General features: G+C 36.4%; 1 protein-coding gene across 1 annotated transcript; it reads left to right on the top strand.

Moving 5' to 3' along the window:
- Positions 1 to 5330: 5330 nt before the first annotated feature.
- On the top strand, positions 5331 to 9635 carry MCEE (methylmalonyl CoA epimerase; the record flags this gene model as incomplete). The annotated part of the gene is made up of 2 exons (XM_009573398.1): positions 5331 to 5671; positions 9044 to 9635. Coding segments are annotated over 2 exons (494 nt in total), but the record flags the coding sequence as incomplete, so codon positions are not given.
- Between the last annotated feature and the right edge of the window lie 3049 nt (positions 9636 to 12684).

The following is a 12684-nucleotide window of genomic DNA, read 5'->3' as shown; positions in this document are numbered from 1 at the left end:
GATCGCGCCGCCCCCGCCCGCCCTGAGGTGCGGGAGCGGGCGTGAGCCTCTCCCTGAGAGCCTTGCAGGCCACAACAAAACAGGATGGCTTGCTTTTATAAATGGAAACAAGGTCTTCTGATCCAGATGACAGATATATTAACAACTGACATTATCTGGCTTAGAATAAACTTACGCAGCGAACTCCAAACTGAATACTTAGGGCGCAAGGAGGAGCTTGTCTTTTTAAGGTACAACTTGGAGGTTAAATGCAAAATCATTTCCCTTTCATTATAATTATCTGAACTGTTCACTCTCTTAATAGTAAGTAAGGGCAGGTTAAACTCACCGTACCTAAACCACACTAGTTTACTCGGTAGCCATAGACTGCAGGAGAAGAGCGCTGTCAGTGATCGATCAGTGGGACACTGGGAATGAAAACACCTTTGTATAATTGCACTTTGATGGAAGAAACCAGAGCTGCAGCAAAGTGAGACTCAGTTTCTAGCAACTATGGAGCCCATGTGATTCCCAAAAGCCACCTCCAGCACAGAGCAGAGCAGCACCATGGATGACCTAAGTCTTATTGGTTGGCAAAGTCTCCAAGATGCTACCACCACCTTGAAATTGCTGGGATTTAAGAATGGCCGGACTATGCCCTTTCTCCATTTGGTCCAGAGAGCTAATACACAGCTCCTGTATGCCAAACTCCCTATGGCGACAGCATCCTCTCCGTGCTTGGGAGTTTTTCTCAACCTGAAATGGTTGACAATAGAACCAGTGACAAGGTTCTTCTTACTGCGACCCACAGTTGTGTAACTTCCCCATAGAGAACATGACTGAATTCAGTTGGATTTGGCTTGCGTTTGATTAATTGGCCATGTAAGTCAATGAACACTGCCCCACATAAGGAGCAATGACCCTATGAATAAACATCTGAAGGATGAGGATCTCATTTTGTGGGGTGCTTTAGACTTGCTACTTCATATTCATAACCTGCTCTGTTACAGAATGGAAGCCTCAACTGGTACAACTGTACATGTTTAAACTCTGATGTGCATAATACTAGTAGATGAGTCAACTGTTAATAGAATAAAACCCAGATAGACCAATTTAAAAATATTCTTCAAATGAAGCTGAAGAAGGTGACATACATTCTGCAGTATCACTGAGGCTAGGAAGCCAGCAATCATATATGAGAGCAGGGTCAACTGAATCTTCTCGAAAGGACAAAATATCTAGAAAAATTCAGATTTGGTTTTCAGTGTTTGAAAAATGAGGTCTTAAAAAAACAGTAGGGGCAAATGCTGTATGTACCAGGACAAGCAACTGCATGTGTGAATTTGGTCAGCATGTGCAAGTTTTTCAAGCAGGACAGATACTTGGATAGATACTTTAGTCACAGTGTCCATTGGCTTCAAAAGAAGCAGAGAAAGAAATGTTTTTTAACATTGGAGAAAGTTAAGAATTACTTGAATAATTCTGTAAGTCAGTGGAGAAATGCTTTTGTGATTGGAGAATTTAGCTGCAACAGCTAATAGGCCTACTTTTGTGATATATGCATCAATGTAAGTGTTTCTTTCCTGAAACACGGAAGTGATGGGGTTTCATTTTGAAGTTTGCTGAAAAGCTTTCTTTCTCACTGCAGGGTCATCTTTTGATTATTGGGTTAAAAGAAGACGACTAGAATTTTAACTAACTAATCTATATAGTTACTAATCTATATAATGCAAGCAAAACACATACTTTTTGTTTAATCTCAGTCAATTCATACTGGTAATTATGGGTTTAAAATTAAAGCTCTATATGCATATTACTAGAGCTGGGATAAATTCACAAGACTTCATAGAATAAAGTAAAAAAAAAAAAACAAACCTGCTGAAGAGTCCTCTGCCCCTACATACTCATAGGAAAAATATATAGACTTCTACACCCCAATCCATTAAGTGAGAGGAGAAAATGGAGAGATGCATAAATAATATTGTCATACGAGTGGGCATTTAAGTATCTTTGACTTTACAAAAATCCTAGGAATATATTTCACTTCAATCTATTATCTTTCTTGGAAACACCACAAAAATCAAATGTTTCTTGGGCAGAACCCAACAGAAATAGCATTTTCTATTCTTTTTGGTATTGCTTCAGTAATAGCTGAGTAACAGTCTGTGACTCTACTTTCTGTCAATTTACTTGAAAATAGACAAAATGCAAATTAAATTATAACCATGTAGTCATATGCCCTGTGTGAAGCACAGCAAGAATTACAGATGGGAGATGTCAAAAAGAATGGGAAAAATCCTAGCCTTTTGCATCATAAAGATTGCTTGAAAAATCTACATTAGTAGTATTTCTACTGAACTGTGTTAATATTTGGAAGAAGGAATGAAACAGTAAAAGGCTCTAGGAAACATAACAAATGATACAGTAAGTTGTTGTGGTTTAACCCCAGCCAGCAACTAAACACCATGTAGCCACTTGCTCACACCACCCACCCCCTCCCCCTCCCAGTGGGATGGGGGGGAAAATTGGAAGGGCACAAGTAGAAAAACTCACGGGTTGAGATAAAAACAGTTTAATAATGGAAATAAAACAAAGTAGAACAGTAATAATAACAATGATAACAACAACAACAACAGAATATCCAAAGCAGGCGATGCACAATGCAACTGCTCACCAACTGCTGACCCAGTTTTTATACTGACCATGATGTCACATGGTATAGAATACCCCATTGGCCAGATGGGTCAACCACCTTGGCTATGCTTCCCCACACACAGCTTCCCCTGCACTTGGCAGAGCATGGGGGGGCCGAAAAGTCCCCCATGCAACCCAGCAACAACTAAAGCATCAGTGGGCCATCAATGCTCCTCAACCAAACCCAAAACACAGGCCCCCCCTGCCAGCTACTGGGAAGAAAACTAACTCTGTCCCAGCTGCAACCAGGACAGTAAGTGGTCCTTATCTTTCAAAGGATTTTTCTCTTTTGGAGAATACTAACCTCCTCTAAGTGGAAAAGTATCTCTTGCTTCAGCAAGAATTGAATCAGGTGTTAAGAAATTATTGTAGGAAACAAGAGCTACTTAGGTAGAATCTTAGGTGGACAGAAAAGACTGTATGATGGGTGGGTTTTTTTAATTTTATTTTTTAATGCATTATTTACTCTGGTGATCTGGTCAAGTTAATTATCCATGCCTCTAATTATGCCAACTAGATACTGCATGTTTCTTATTTTGCACATTATAAAGTATTGCATAGTATTGCTTCCTCAGGCAATTGCTTTGTTCACCCCTGATATAGCTGCATTTAGGTGGCAAGTCTATCTACAAAATAGCTTCAGCATAGACATTTGAAAAACAACAATTTTTCTTCTGTGTAGAAATTGCTAGGGGATTTTTTTTAACATGTAAAAAGTTGAAAAGTACTTGGAAATATTGAGGTGCTCTACTATGCCAGTATGATAGCCTAAAGGTAGTAAGTGAAAAAGAATTGTCCAGAACTTCTGGCTGTGATGAAGGCGATGACAGGATGTACTGTATGAAAGGCTGGCAAGAAATACTTCGGGGCAGTTACTTGCAGAACGGGATACATTTCTGGAAATTATGAATGGAGGATGTTGATTTAGTATTATCAAATGATTCTGAATAGACTTAACTTTTGTGATACTACATCTTTGGAAGTATGTACATTGCACGTTGTAATTTTAAGTCTCAAATACACACAAACACTTCTTCCATCACAGCACAGTGCTCTGAAAGGCTTACATTTAAGGACTGCATCAGTTGTCTTTGTAGAAAAATTAACTGATAGCTATAGAGTCTTGAATTCCTGTGAAATGGTAGTTCTCAGTTTCATACAGTGAAGCGAGCTGATTAATTACAGCTACTACTAACCTTACAGAGTACAAAGAGTCTGAAAAATTCAAGCCAGGCTATCCTCAGTGTATTGCAAAGCATCCAGAATCTCAGTGCATCCTTGGCACAATCTCTTAGCAAAATAGCACATTTGTGAATTTAAAGCTAAGAATGCCTCAAAGACTTCCAAAATGCTAAGATGCCTCTAGCTTGGCCTTGAGGCACTGGGAACTCTGACATGGCCTAAAGCAAACTGGCATGAAATTAAAATGCAGCTTTTATGAATATATCCCTTCATCTAGTACTAATTCTGGTGCTAGAAACAACTGATATGATCACAATTTCTCCCCCAACCTCTCCAGATTCTAGTACTCTGACAGGTTAATTTCTAATGTAATCCATTTGTAAGTATCCTCATTTTATATCTTTTTTTTGTTATTTAAAAAAACCAAACAAGCAACTCTAAAAAAGAACTATTTGTGAGCAACACAGCAATTTGACACAGATATGCAAAGTTCAGTACTGCCTTGTCAGAGCAGTCTGTGAAGAGTTCTGTAGATATCTAAGCAGTTTTTCATGGCACTGAGTTTCTCCATGACTTCTCCATCTTTTGTCTACATGTTAGCCCTTACCTGTGTCATACGGTCATCCAACATTTTTTCATAATTACCTTTTTGTTTATGATGAGCCAAATCATATTATTTTTCTTTTGTAAGTCACACTGAAGTTGCATAAAAAAAGCTATTATGATTCTGACCGTTTAAAGATGATCTTCTAAATTGTTATTGGTCAGTTGGACATGTTGTTGTTCACAGTGCTTAGAACTGAAATATTTCTAAGCATCTTGAAACAGATCAGTGAAATGAAGTATAAGACCTGTATGGCATGTGAAAAGTAAGAAGAGCAAATGACTTAATCATTGGAGAAAGAGAAGATAAGAAATCAAATTCAAGAGATTTTAGGATTCCTTAAGCCTCAGGCGCAACATGACATTTCTTTCCTTGCTAGAGTTAGTTCTGACAGCAGAAAGCTCAAGTCTTTTATCTTTTGGATCTTGGCAGTATCAGTTCTGTCCAAGGTTTTGTTTCGGTTTTCTTGTTTTTCTGTTGTAATTTCTAGATGTATAGGCATATCCTCATTTTTTTCTCTATTTTGTAAGAAGCTCTAAAAAATTCAGAAGTCACTTTTAAGTACATAATACAGTTGACTGTTACATTTGGCCATGTATTCCTCTTTTTAACAGGCAGATGTAAGCATTTACACCAAATATATGTTTGGGATTTTTTTTATATACTTCTGAATAATTACATAGATAATTACATAACTTTCACTGAGCTGTTAGTACTACAGAATAATTCTTTCCTTGGTCTCAGTCTACCTTCAGCTTTGCACACTGGTGTGCTTATGACATAGGAATTATATAGGCCTCATTAAAAGGGGAAAGAGCAGATACTGGTACTTTCTCAAAAGCATTTTATCGGTGCTATTCACTTTTTTCAGGGCTTCTTACCAGATTGCAGACTTCAGCTCCCACAATACGAACTCTATCATCATCGAATTCCTTTTCTCAAAACATTCCAAGCTGTTTGTGGAAACTGGGCCGACTTAATCATGTAGCAATTGCAGTACCTGATTTGGAGAAAGCTCAGTCCTTGTATAAAGATGTGTTAGGAGCACAGGTGAGCGAGACTGTTGCTCTTCCCGAACATGGTGTCTACACTGTTTTTGTGGAGCTGGGAAATACAAAGCTGGAACTTCTACATCCTTTAGGAGAGAAAAGTCCCATTGCAAGCTTTCTGCAAAAAAACAAGACTGGAGGAATGCACCATATCTGCATTGAGGTACTTTAACACAATATATCATATAATAAGATAGAGATATAAAAGTATACATAATTTTTTCATAGGTTTGACCTGTGTCAAGAACAAATATATTCTGTCATATTTGTGAGAATTTATACTGCATAAGAAGTCTTAAAAGTGCATTTTTTCTGTTTTGGAAGTCATAGTTCAATTTCATGAGCTATGTGATCATTTTTTCCTCTTTTTACGCTATAAAGATTAAATTGGGGAGGGGAGGGTTAAGTATCCAGTGTGGAAGGTGGACAAGCCTAAGGGCTTGTGAAGAGTGTTTGACAGGTGCCAACTCCCTGACATAGAAAGGACATACACTGGAAAAAGATGGAGTTGTAAGTTTAAGCTAAGGCATAGTTTAGATTTTCAGAAGTTTCTTCCTGTTTGATATTTAGTTGATAATTGTATACAGAAGTCAAAACAGATTGTCAATCATACTTACCAAACAGCAGTTAAGTCTCCAGAGTTTCTTCTATCCTGTTCTTCCTTTCCATCAAAGAGAGATTGGTCTGGAAGTACACAAGATGTAAAAGTTCTGGGTAAAGTAGTTATCTTATTTAGTATACTCATGTTTTAGTGTAGATGTTTGATGCAAAATTTCATGCTGCTACCTATGATATATCTTTTTAATATTTTATAGATCTGAGCCTTGCAAATTTTTTTATTTCATGCAAACTGTAATAATAAAAAGTAATGGGATTACTGATGGGAGTAAAAGTCGTTTTCAGAATACAACATAAAGACCAGTGTTTGCAGTTGCATGTTTTCATTGAGAATTGAGAAATTTTGCATACACACAGGCATTGCAGTTTTTCTTACATTAAGTTTGCCTATTTGCAGATATTCAAGAATAAGAAAATTAATTCTGTTTAAATTGACTCTAAATTGTATTCCTAGGCAGTTCTGCTATAGAAATGTGAAAGACCTCAGCTGAACTTAGGAAATGGGGGGTGTAGAAGAAAGAAGTGACTTGCAGTAAGACCGAAAAAACCCTCCAGCCGTCTGTAATACCAGCAGTACTTACTTATAGGTACAGGAGAAAGAAGTTGTAGGCATTTCTCAACAAAAAGAGCTCAAAGCTCCCAAGGGTTTCAAGTATATGTAATCCCTTTTAAGACGTTTCAAGAAATACTTGTTACCAGCTGAAATTGTTCTATGTAGATCTCCATTTTGTATGAGAGATGATTTTGTTGCAGATAAACCAAAGATGGCTGTCAAGAGAGGTCAAACTGTTAATTATAAAAATTGAGAAGAATGGGACATGCTAATTATACCATGTTGGACAAAGTGTTGTGTTAAAAAAGAAAATTCATAATTGTATACAGTAGGTCAAGCAAGCCAGGAGTCATAATCTAGCAGTTAATTTCCATTAATTGGGTGAGCTAGTGCTACTTGCAGGCAGATTTTCCTAAATTAAGTCTTGTAACTCACTAATAGATTCTCTATGCAAAAAAAAAAGAAAAAAAAATTACGAAAAAGATTGTCCTAAGTCCCTCATGTTTGTCTCCACATAAAAACAAATGGAAGATTATAGACTAATTTACATGGAGAAAAAAGCAATCCATTGTTGACCTGCTGTTTAAGTGGGACTGAAAACAGATTTGGTCACTACCATAGTCAATCAAAAAGATATTAACCTCCCTCCTCCAATTTTCCATTCTCCTCAGAATGGAAAATCTTACAATTTCTAAGGTATGTCATCTTCTGAAGTTGAGCAAAAATAGTTTTCAGAAAAACTATAAAAGAATTTCAGTGTCAATTGATTGTTCATTTGAAATTTAAAAAATATTTTGTAGAAATGTCTTTCTGTGAACAATTTTATTGCAAAAAGCTGAATTGTAAAAATTCTTCCCATACTGGAGAGGAAACCTGTCAAGTTTATCAAAATGCTTTCCATTTCTTCCTTATGTCTTATTATTCAAAGGAAAATTTTAGACAGATGTTTTGACAGGGAATTTGTTTCAGACAAAACAAGCATTTTAAGAAGAAATTAAATTATTCCTGACCAGCTATAATTGAATTTAAGACCTACAATGAAAATATACTGGACACTTGGTAGAATAAGAGAGAAATCCGAGCCTGATACTCTCCTAAAATGGATGCACCCACAGGCCTTCCCCTGTTTACTCTCACTGCTTCCTTGGGGATGCAGTAATTCATTCCAGCTGAGCCCAGACACAGTTCCTGTTCTGGCCATCTCTGCAGGACAGGAGCAGCAGCTGCAGTGGCTTTTCTGCTTGGGGAAACAACCTGGAGGGGGCTATGGCACTGATTACGTGTGCTGTTTTATTTTAGATAAAACTTGACAGTCACTTCTTTTTTTTTTTTAGCACACTGGTAGGTGTGTGTAGGAAGAACTGTAGTGAGTTCAGAATTTTCATGAACAAAACTGCTGCAAATGAGTAGGAATTAACTCCTCTGAATTAAAGCTAGGTATTTCCTTCTTCCCTACAATGGCATCATGCAAGTTTATATACCAAGTTATGTCCAGACATCTCAGTCTTGAAAAATAGCAATGCTATTATTTTAATTCTAGGTCTTTATTGATTATTGACTATTGGATTTGCTAAACTGAGTGCTAATTTTATTATTTCAAAGAATGAATGCATTTAAGGTTTGGGAAAACTCAAATTTCATCTGATGACATGACATCAGACTTAAGATCACATTATACAGAGTAGACATGTTTTTGTTAATTACATATTTCTGCAGGAAACTGTACTGAAATATTATGTTAAAGGCTATTATTATAATTAAATTCAATAGGAAAACCAGGTCATATTCTGGGTATGTTTCTGGTAATTCCAAGGTTTTTCTTAGCAAACTTTATGAAGCTTAACCTGCTCAGGAGGAGGATATATAAATCTAAAAGGGACTTTCCTTTTTACCTTCTGCCCATTACCCTCTCTTTTCACCAGCATCTAATGAGTCAGTGTTCTGTCATGAATTAGACAGGGAGGCATTATTCTTTAGTTATTGATAGTTTGAAAGCAATATGATCTTCTTAGTAATAGTAATGCAGAGTTTAAATTATTTATGGAGTCCTTATAAAGTAACAACATAAAAAAATCAATGGGCTTTGTGCATGAGTGATTTTTGTTTAATAATTTCTTAAATATAGCACAATCTATTTAAACAATATTTTATAAAATCTTCAAGTAACAAATGCAAACTTCTGTAGGATTTTTATCTTTAAGACTAGATGTTTTAAAACTTTTATAATTTAATTTATTTTCAGAATTATATCAGAATTTAGAAATAACATTTTAGTAAGGAATTATATTATTGCTCCTAAATGTAGAATCTGCATAATACAGTGTAATATGTTAATTCGTGTGAACTGTATTTTTCTTTTATAAGGTTGATGACATAAAAGCGGCTATGACAGAACTGAAGAAAAAAAAGATACGAATATTGAGTGAAGAGCCAAAAATAGGTGCACATGGCAAACCTGTGATTTTTCTTCACCCTAAAGATTGCCACGGAGTCCTTGTGGAACTTGAGCAAGCTTGAGCTGTAATATTGATAAATAAAACAATAGATTAGTAGTGAAGGTACTGAGCTGGTGCTGGGAATATTGATGTGGTATTCAGTCTTTACAAGTCCACTGTAGTTCCTGTGGATTAAGTACAGCTTTTGACTACTGGAATAGTGCTACAGATTTAGGGTAGTTTTCTTTTTTTTGTTGGTGTTGATCTGATTTTCAGAATTAGTATGTTGACATTTCTTGAAATCTTTGTGATTCTAAAGACAAATACATGAGCCAAGTTATATATGTAACATAGTAATTTATGTTCTGTTGCCTCATGTTTGCAGCATGGTTTTACCTCTGTAACCACAGAAACTTAGTTTCTAGGTCATCTCACATTATTTGTTCTACATTTCAGAGCAGAGACCCACTTCTCAGAGACAACAATATAGCTTAGATATTCCCTTTAGAAACGAAGGGAAAAGGAACATCATATTTTCTGTTTTCACCATTCACCGTCTGTGCTTCAAATTGATTGGTTCATGCAATAAAAAAATCCTTCTGTTATTGTATGGGTGCGTGCAATCAGTAAACAAGTTTTCCTTGGCATAACAATTACTGCCAAGGAAGTTACCATGCATAAATCATCATTTAGTTGTTTTATGAACTCTGTGGATATGTAGCCAATACAAGAAAAGTACCTGAAATGTATTTCAGACTGTAATGTATTTGTCACATTTTAGTTTTTTCAGGTATTGAAGATTTGTTTTTCAAGCTTTATCCATAGGAAGGTATCTAGGAGAGACCTGAACAAATAGTAACTAATGTTTTCACTTACTTTATAAATATTGTTTTCCTATGCAAAAGCACTTACAAAATCAGTGGAAAACACAAGCCATGTAAGTCTTGGTTATGTACACTATCTTTAACATCAGAGAGCATGCCAGCATACTTATGTTTCTGGTAGACTGCAGTCACAGTTTGTTGACTTATTCATGGACAGACTTTGCTTTATTGGTGTAGTTAAGCAAGCAGTGTTTGTCCTGATACTTTCTTTTATAGGTTTGTTTTGACACATCAGCTGTAGAAATTGAAGACTTGCTGTTTCTCTCTCTAGTTTTCTTAATCCTTAAAAGTCGTATTTTTTCCTACTTAAACCACAATCTGAATTTTATATTTTCCTACATCTCTGCATATACAGTGAATAGTTTCAGCTTGATATGAAGTAAGTTCATTTTAGTCTAGGAGAATTTTTTACATAATGGAAATAGAATTATTTGTGTTCTGTATCATGTTTGCTACAACAAAATACAAGTATAATGTTGACCTGAGATTTAAACAGGGCTTTAAAGACTTTGATGCTTCCTCATGAATTTTACTTCTGAAAAAAACTCTGCAAAGCCATGCATTTTTTTTAGACGAGACAGTTTTGTACTCAAAATAAATACTCCTTCTGTCATATTTTAAGAAAAATACAGTCTTCCGCAGGGTTCTTGCATTTCATCAAATCACTGTTTAGAGGGTAGTTTGTGATCTAAATTCTAAATTGTTTAAATTTAGAAATTCTAAGGCTCATGATGAAAAGCAGAATGATTTGATATTCCTGAATCATGATTCTGCCATTCTAGGAGAGATTCTATTAGCAAAGCTGCTTTTGTCTTTCCATTCTTTCAAAGACGGGGAGGCATCTTTTCAGCAAAACTAGCATAGGAATGCCAAGACCAGAAGCCTTGCTGGTCACATGTCAAGATAACTGAACAGAAGTCTTTGAACCTAATACCTTTAGTTTGGTGCAACAGAACACAGGGCAGTCCTCCCTAGGTTCATACTCCCCTTTCTTTGTCCTGTCTGAAGGAGATGGAATTTTGTGTATGACATCTATCAATACACTCAGAGTAGTAGCTTGATACAGTACTAGGGAATGGAGATTTTGAGTAAACAATACTTACTCCACTTGCCTCATTGTGCTCCCCATCTTATTAGCAAAGAGACTTGTAATGCTTTTAGCTAGTAACGAGCAATTTTCCTGACTGACTGCAGTGGGGTTGCCTAGCACTAAGTCAGCTGATGTATTTTGTTCATCATAACTAAGTCATGCTCTTCTCTCACCATGTATAATGGTTTATACATTTCATCTGACTGCTCCTAAGGTGGAAATCAAGATATTAAAAAACCCAAAAAACAACAACAAAAAAGAGAGAGTTTAGGCCTGTAAAATTAGTCAATACCCAAAACTGGGGCATGCTTATTACAAGCTCTTACCATTTGGTGGGATCAGACCCCCTTACTTGCCTGGGTATATGCTACAAGATATGAGAATTTCCTCCTCTGGAGCTCTAGACTTGGAAGGAATAGCCAAGAGAGCTGGACAGCTGAAGAACCTGAAGACAGCTAAGATGCATTGAGAGAAGTTTCCTCTTCATAAGCCTAACTCCCATAGACTTCAGTGGGAACAGGATCAGCCCCTATACTTCTAACAAACTTCTAGTCCTTCACCTTAAACAAGAGAGCCTTCACAAGTCGTTCTTTGTTCTGACTTTCTAAGGGTTTGGGGGACGTTAGATATATGGGCCTTACCCTTTGTCACTGCCATGATTATAAAAGGGGAATAACATCAGGAAAACGGTGGAAATTCAGGGGTGGAAACTGGCGCAATAGAGAACTGTGATTTATTTCTTCCAGCGGAGAGACACTTAATGACATACCCCTGTTGCATGAGTATACAACTTCTGGAAAGAACAACAGTGATTCAAATAACTGGAGCCTGATTAGCTCAGAAGGGAATTAGGCTTTGACAATGGGTATCTGTTGGTTTTTTTCTTTTTTTTTTTCAAAAGGTACAGTGAAACCTTCTTTTCTGATAATGTCAAGCTTTTCAGAAGATGAAGTGTTAATATTTTGTCAGTAAATTTTGTCATGCTTGGGTCATTTGTCAAGTGCAAGTTCCTTGTTCCAATCTCTCCATGTGCCTTTTCCCCTCTGAGGTCAAGCATGTTCCCGTTTTATGCTGCCTAAGGCAGACAAGACACATTTTTCTGGACTCCATCAACATTACTCAGGCAGCTAAAGGTCTCATAATTAAATGATGAAAAATACCTTTTTTGACTTCCTCTGTGCAACCCTCAAGTCTCTCCTAGGTGGGAGGAGGAGAATAGGCTGCAGAATGAATCCCATTCCGTATGATGAGACAAACCTAGAAGCAAACTCAAAAAGCTGAGAAAAGAACTAACTACATGGCTTTTAAAAGCTAACCTTACAGTTTTGCAAATCTGCAAAAACTCTGGTTCCATCATGCTTATACTGCGATTAATTTACCTGAATTAAAAAAAAAACACTGCATATTTCATTCTGAATTCAATTGCTTTCATTATTACTATATTTACCCAAGTTATCACAAGTTTTGGAAGAATGTACTCTATCATGATGCCACAGCTACAGTGCTTAATACAGTTAACACAGACTGAAAATTTAGAAAACTTGTGAATGAATTACAAAAGGAATTGAAAATGGCACTTGCTTCTGCAGACCACTT

This window comes from Fulmarus glacialis, unplaced genomic scaffold (assembly GCF_000690835.1).
Source record: "Fulmarus glacialis isolate BGI_N327 unplaced genomic scaffold, ASM69083v1 scaffold13992, whole genome shotgun sequence".
NCBI lineage: Eukaryota > Metazoa > Chordata > Aves > Procellariiformes > Procellariidae > Fulmarus > Fulmarus glacialis.
This window is presented reverse-complemented; position numbering and strand designations above follow the sequence as displayed.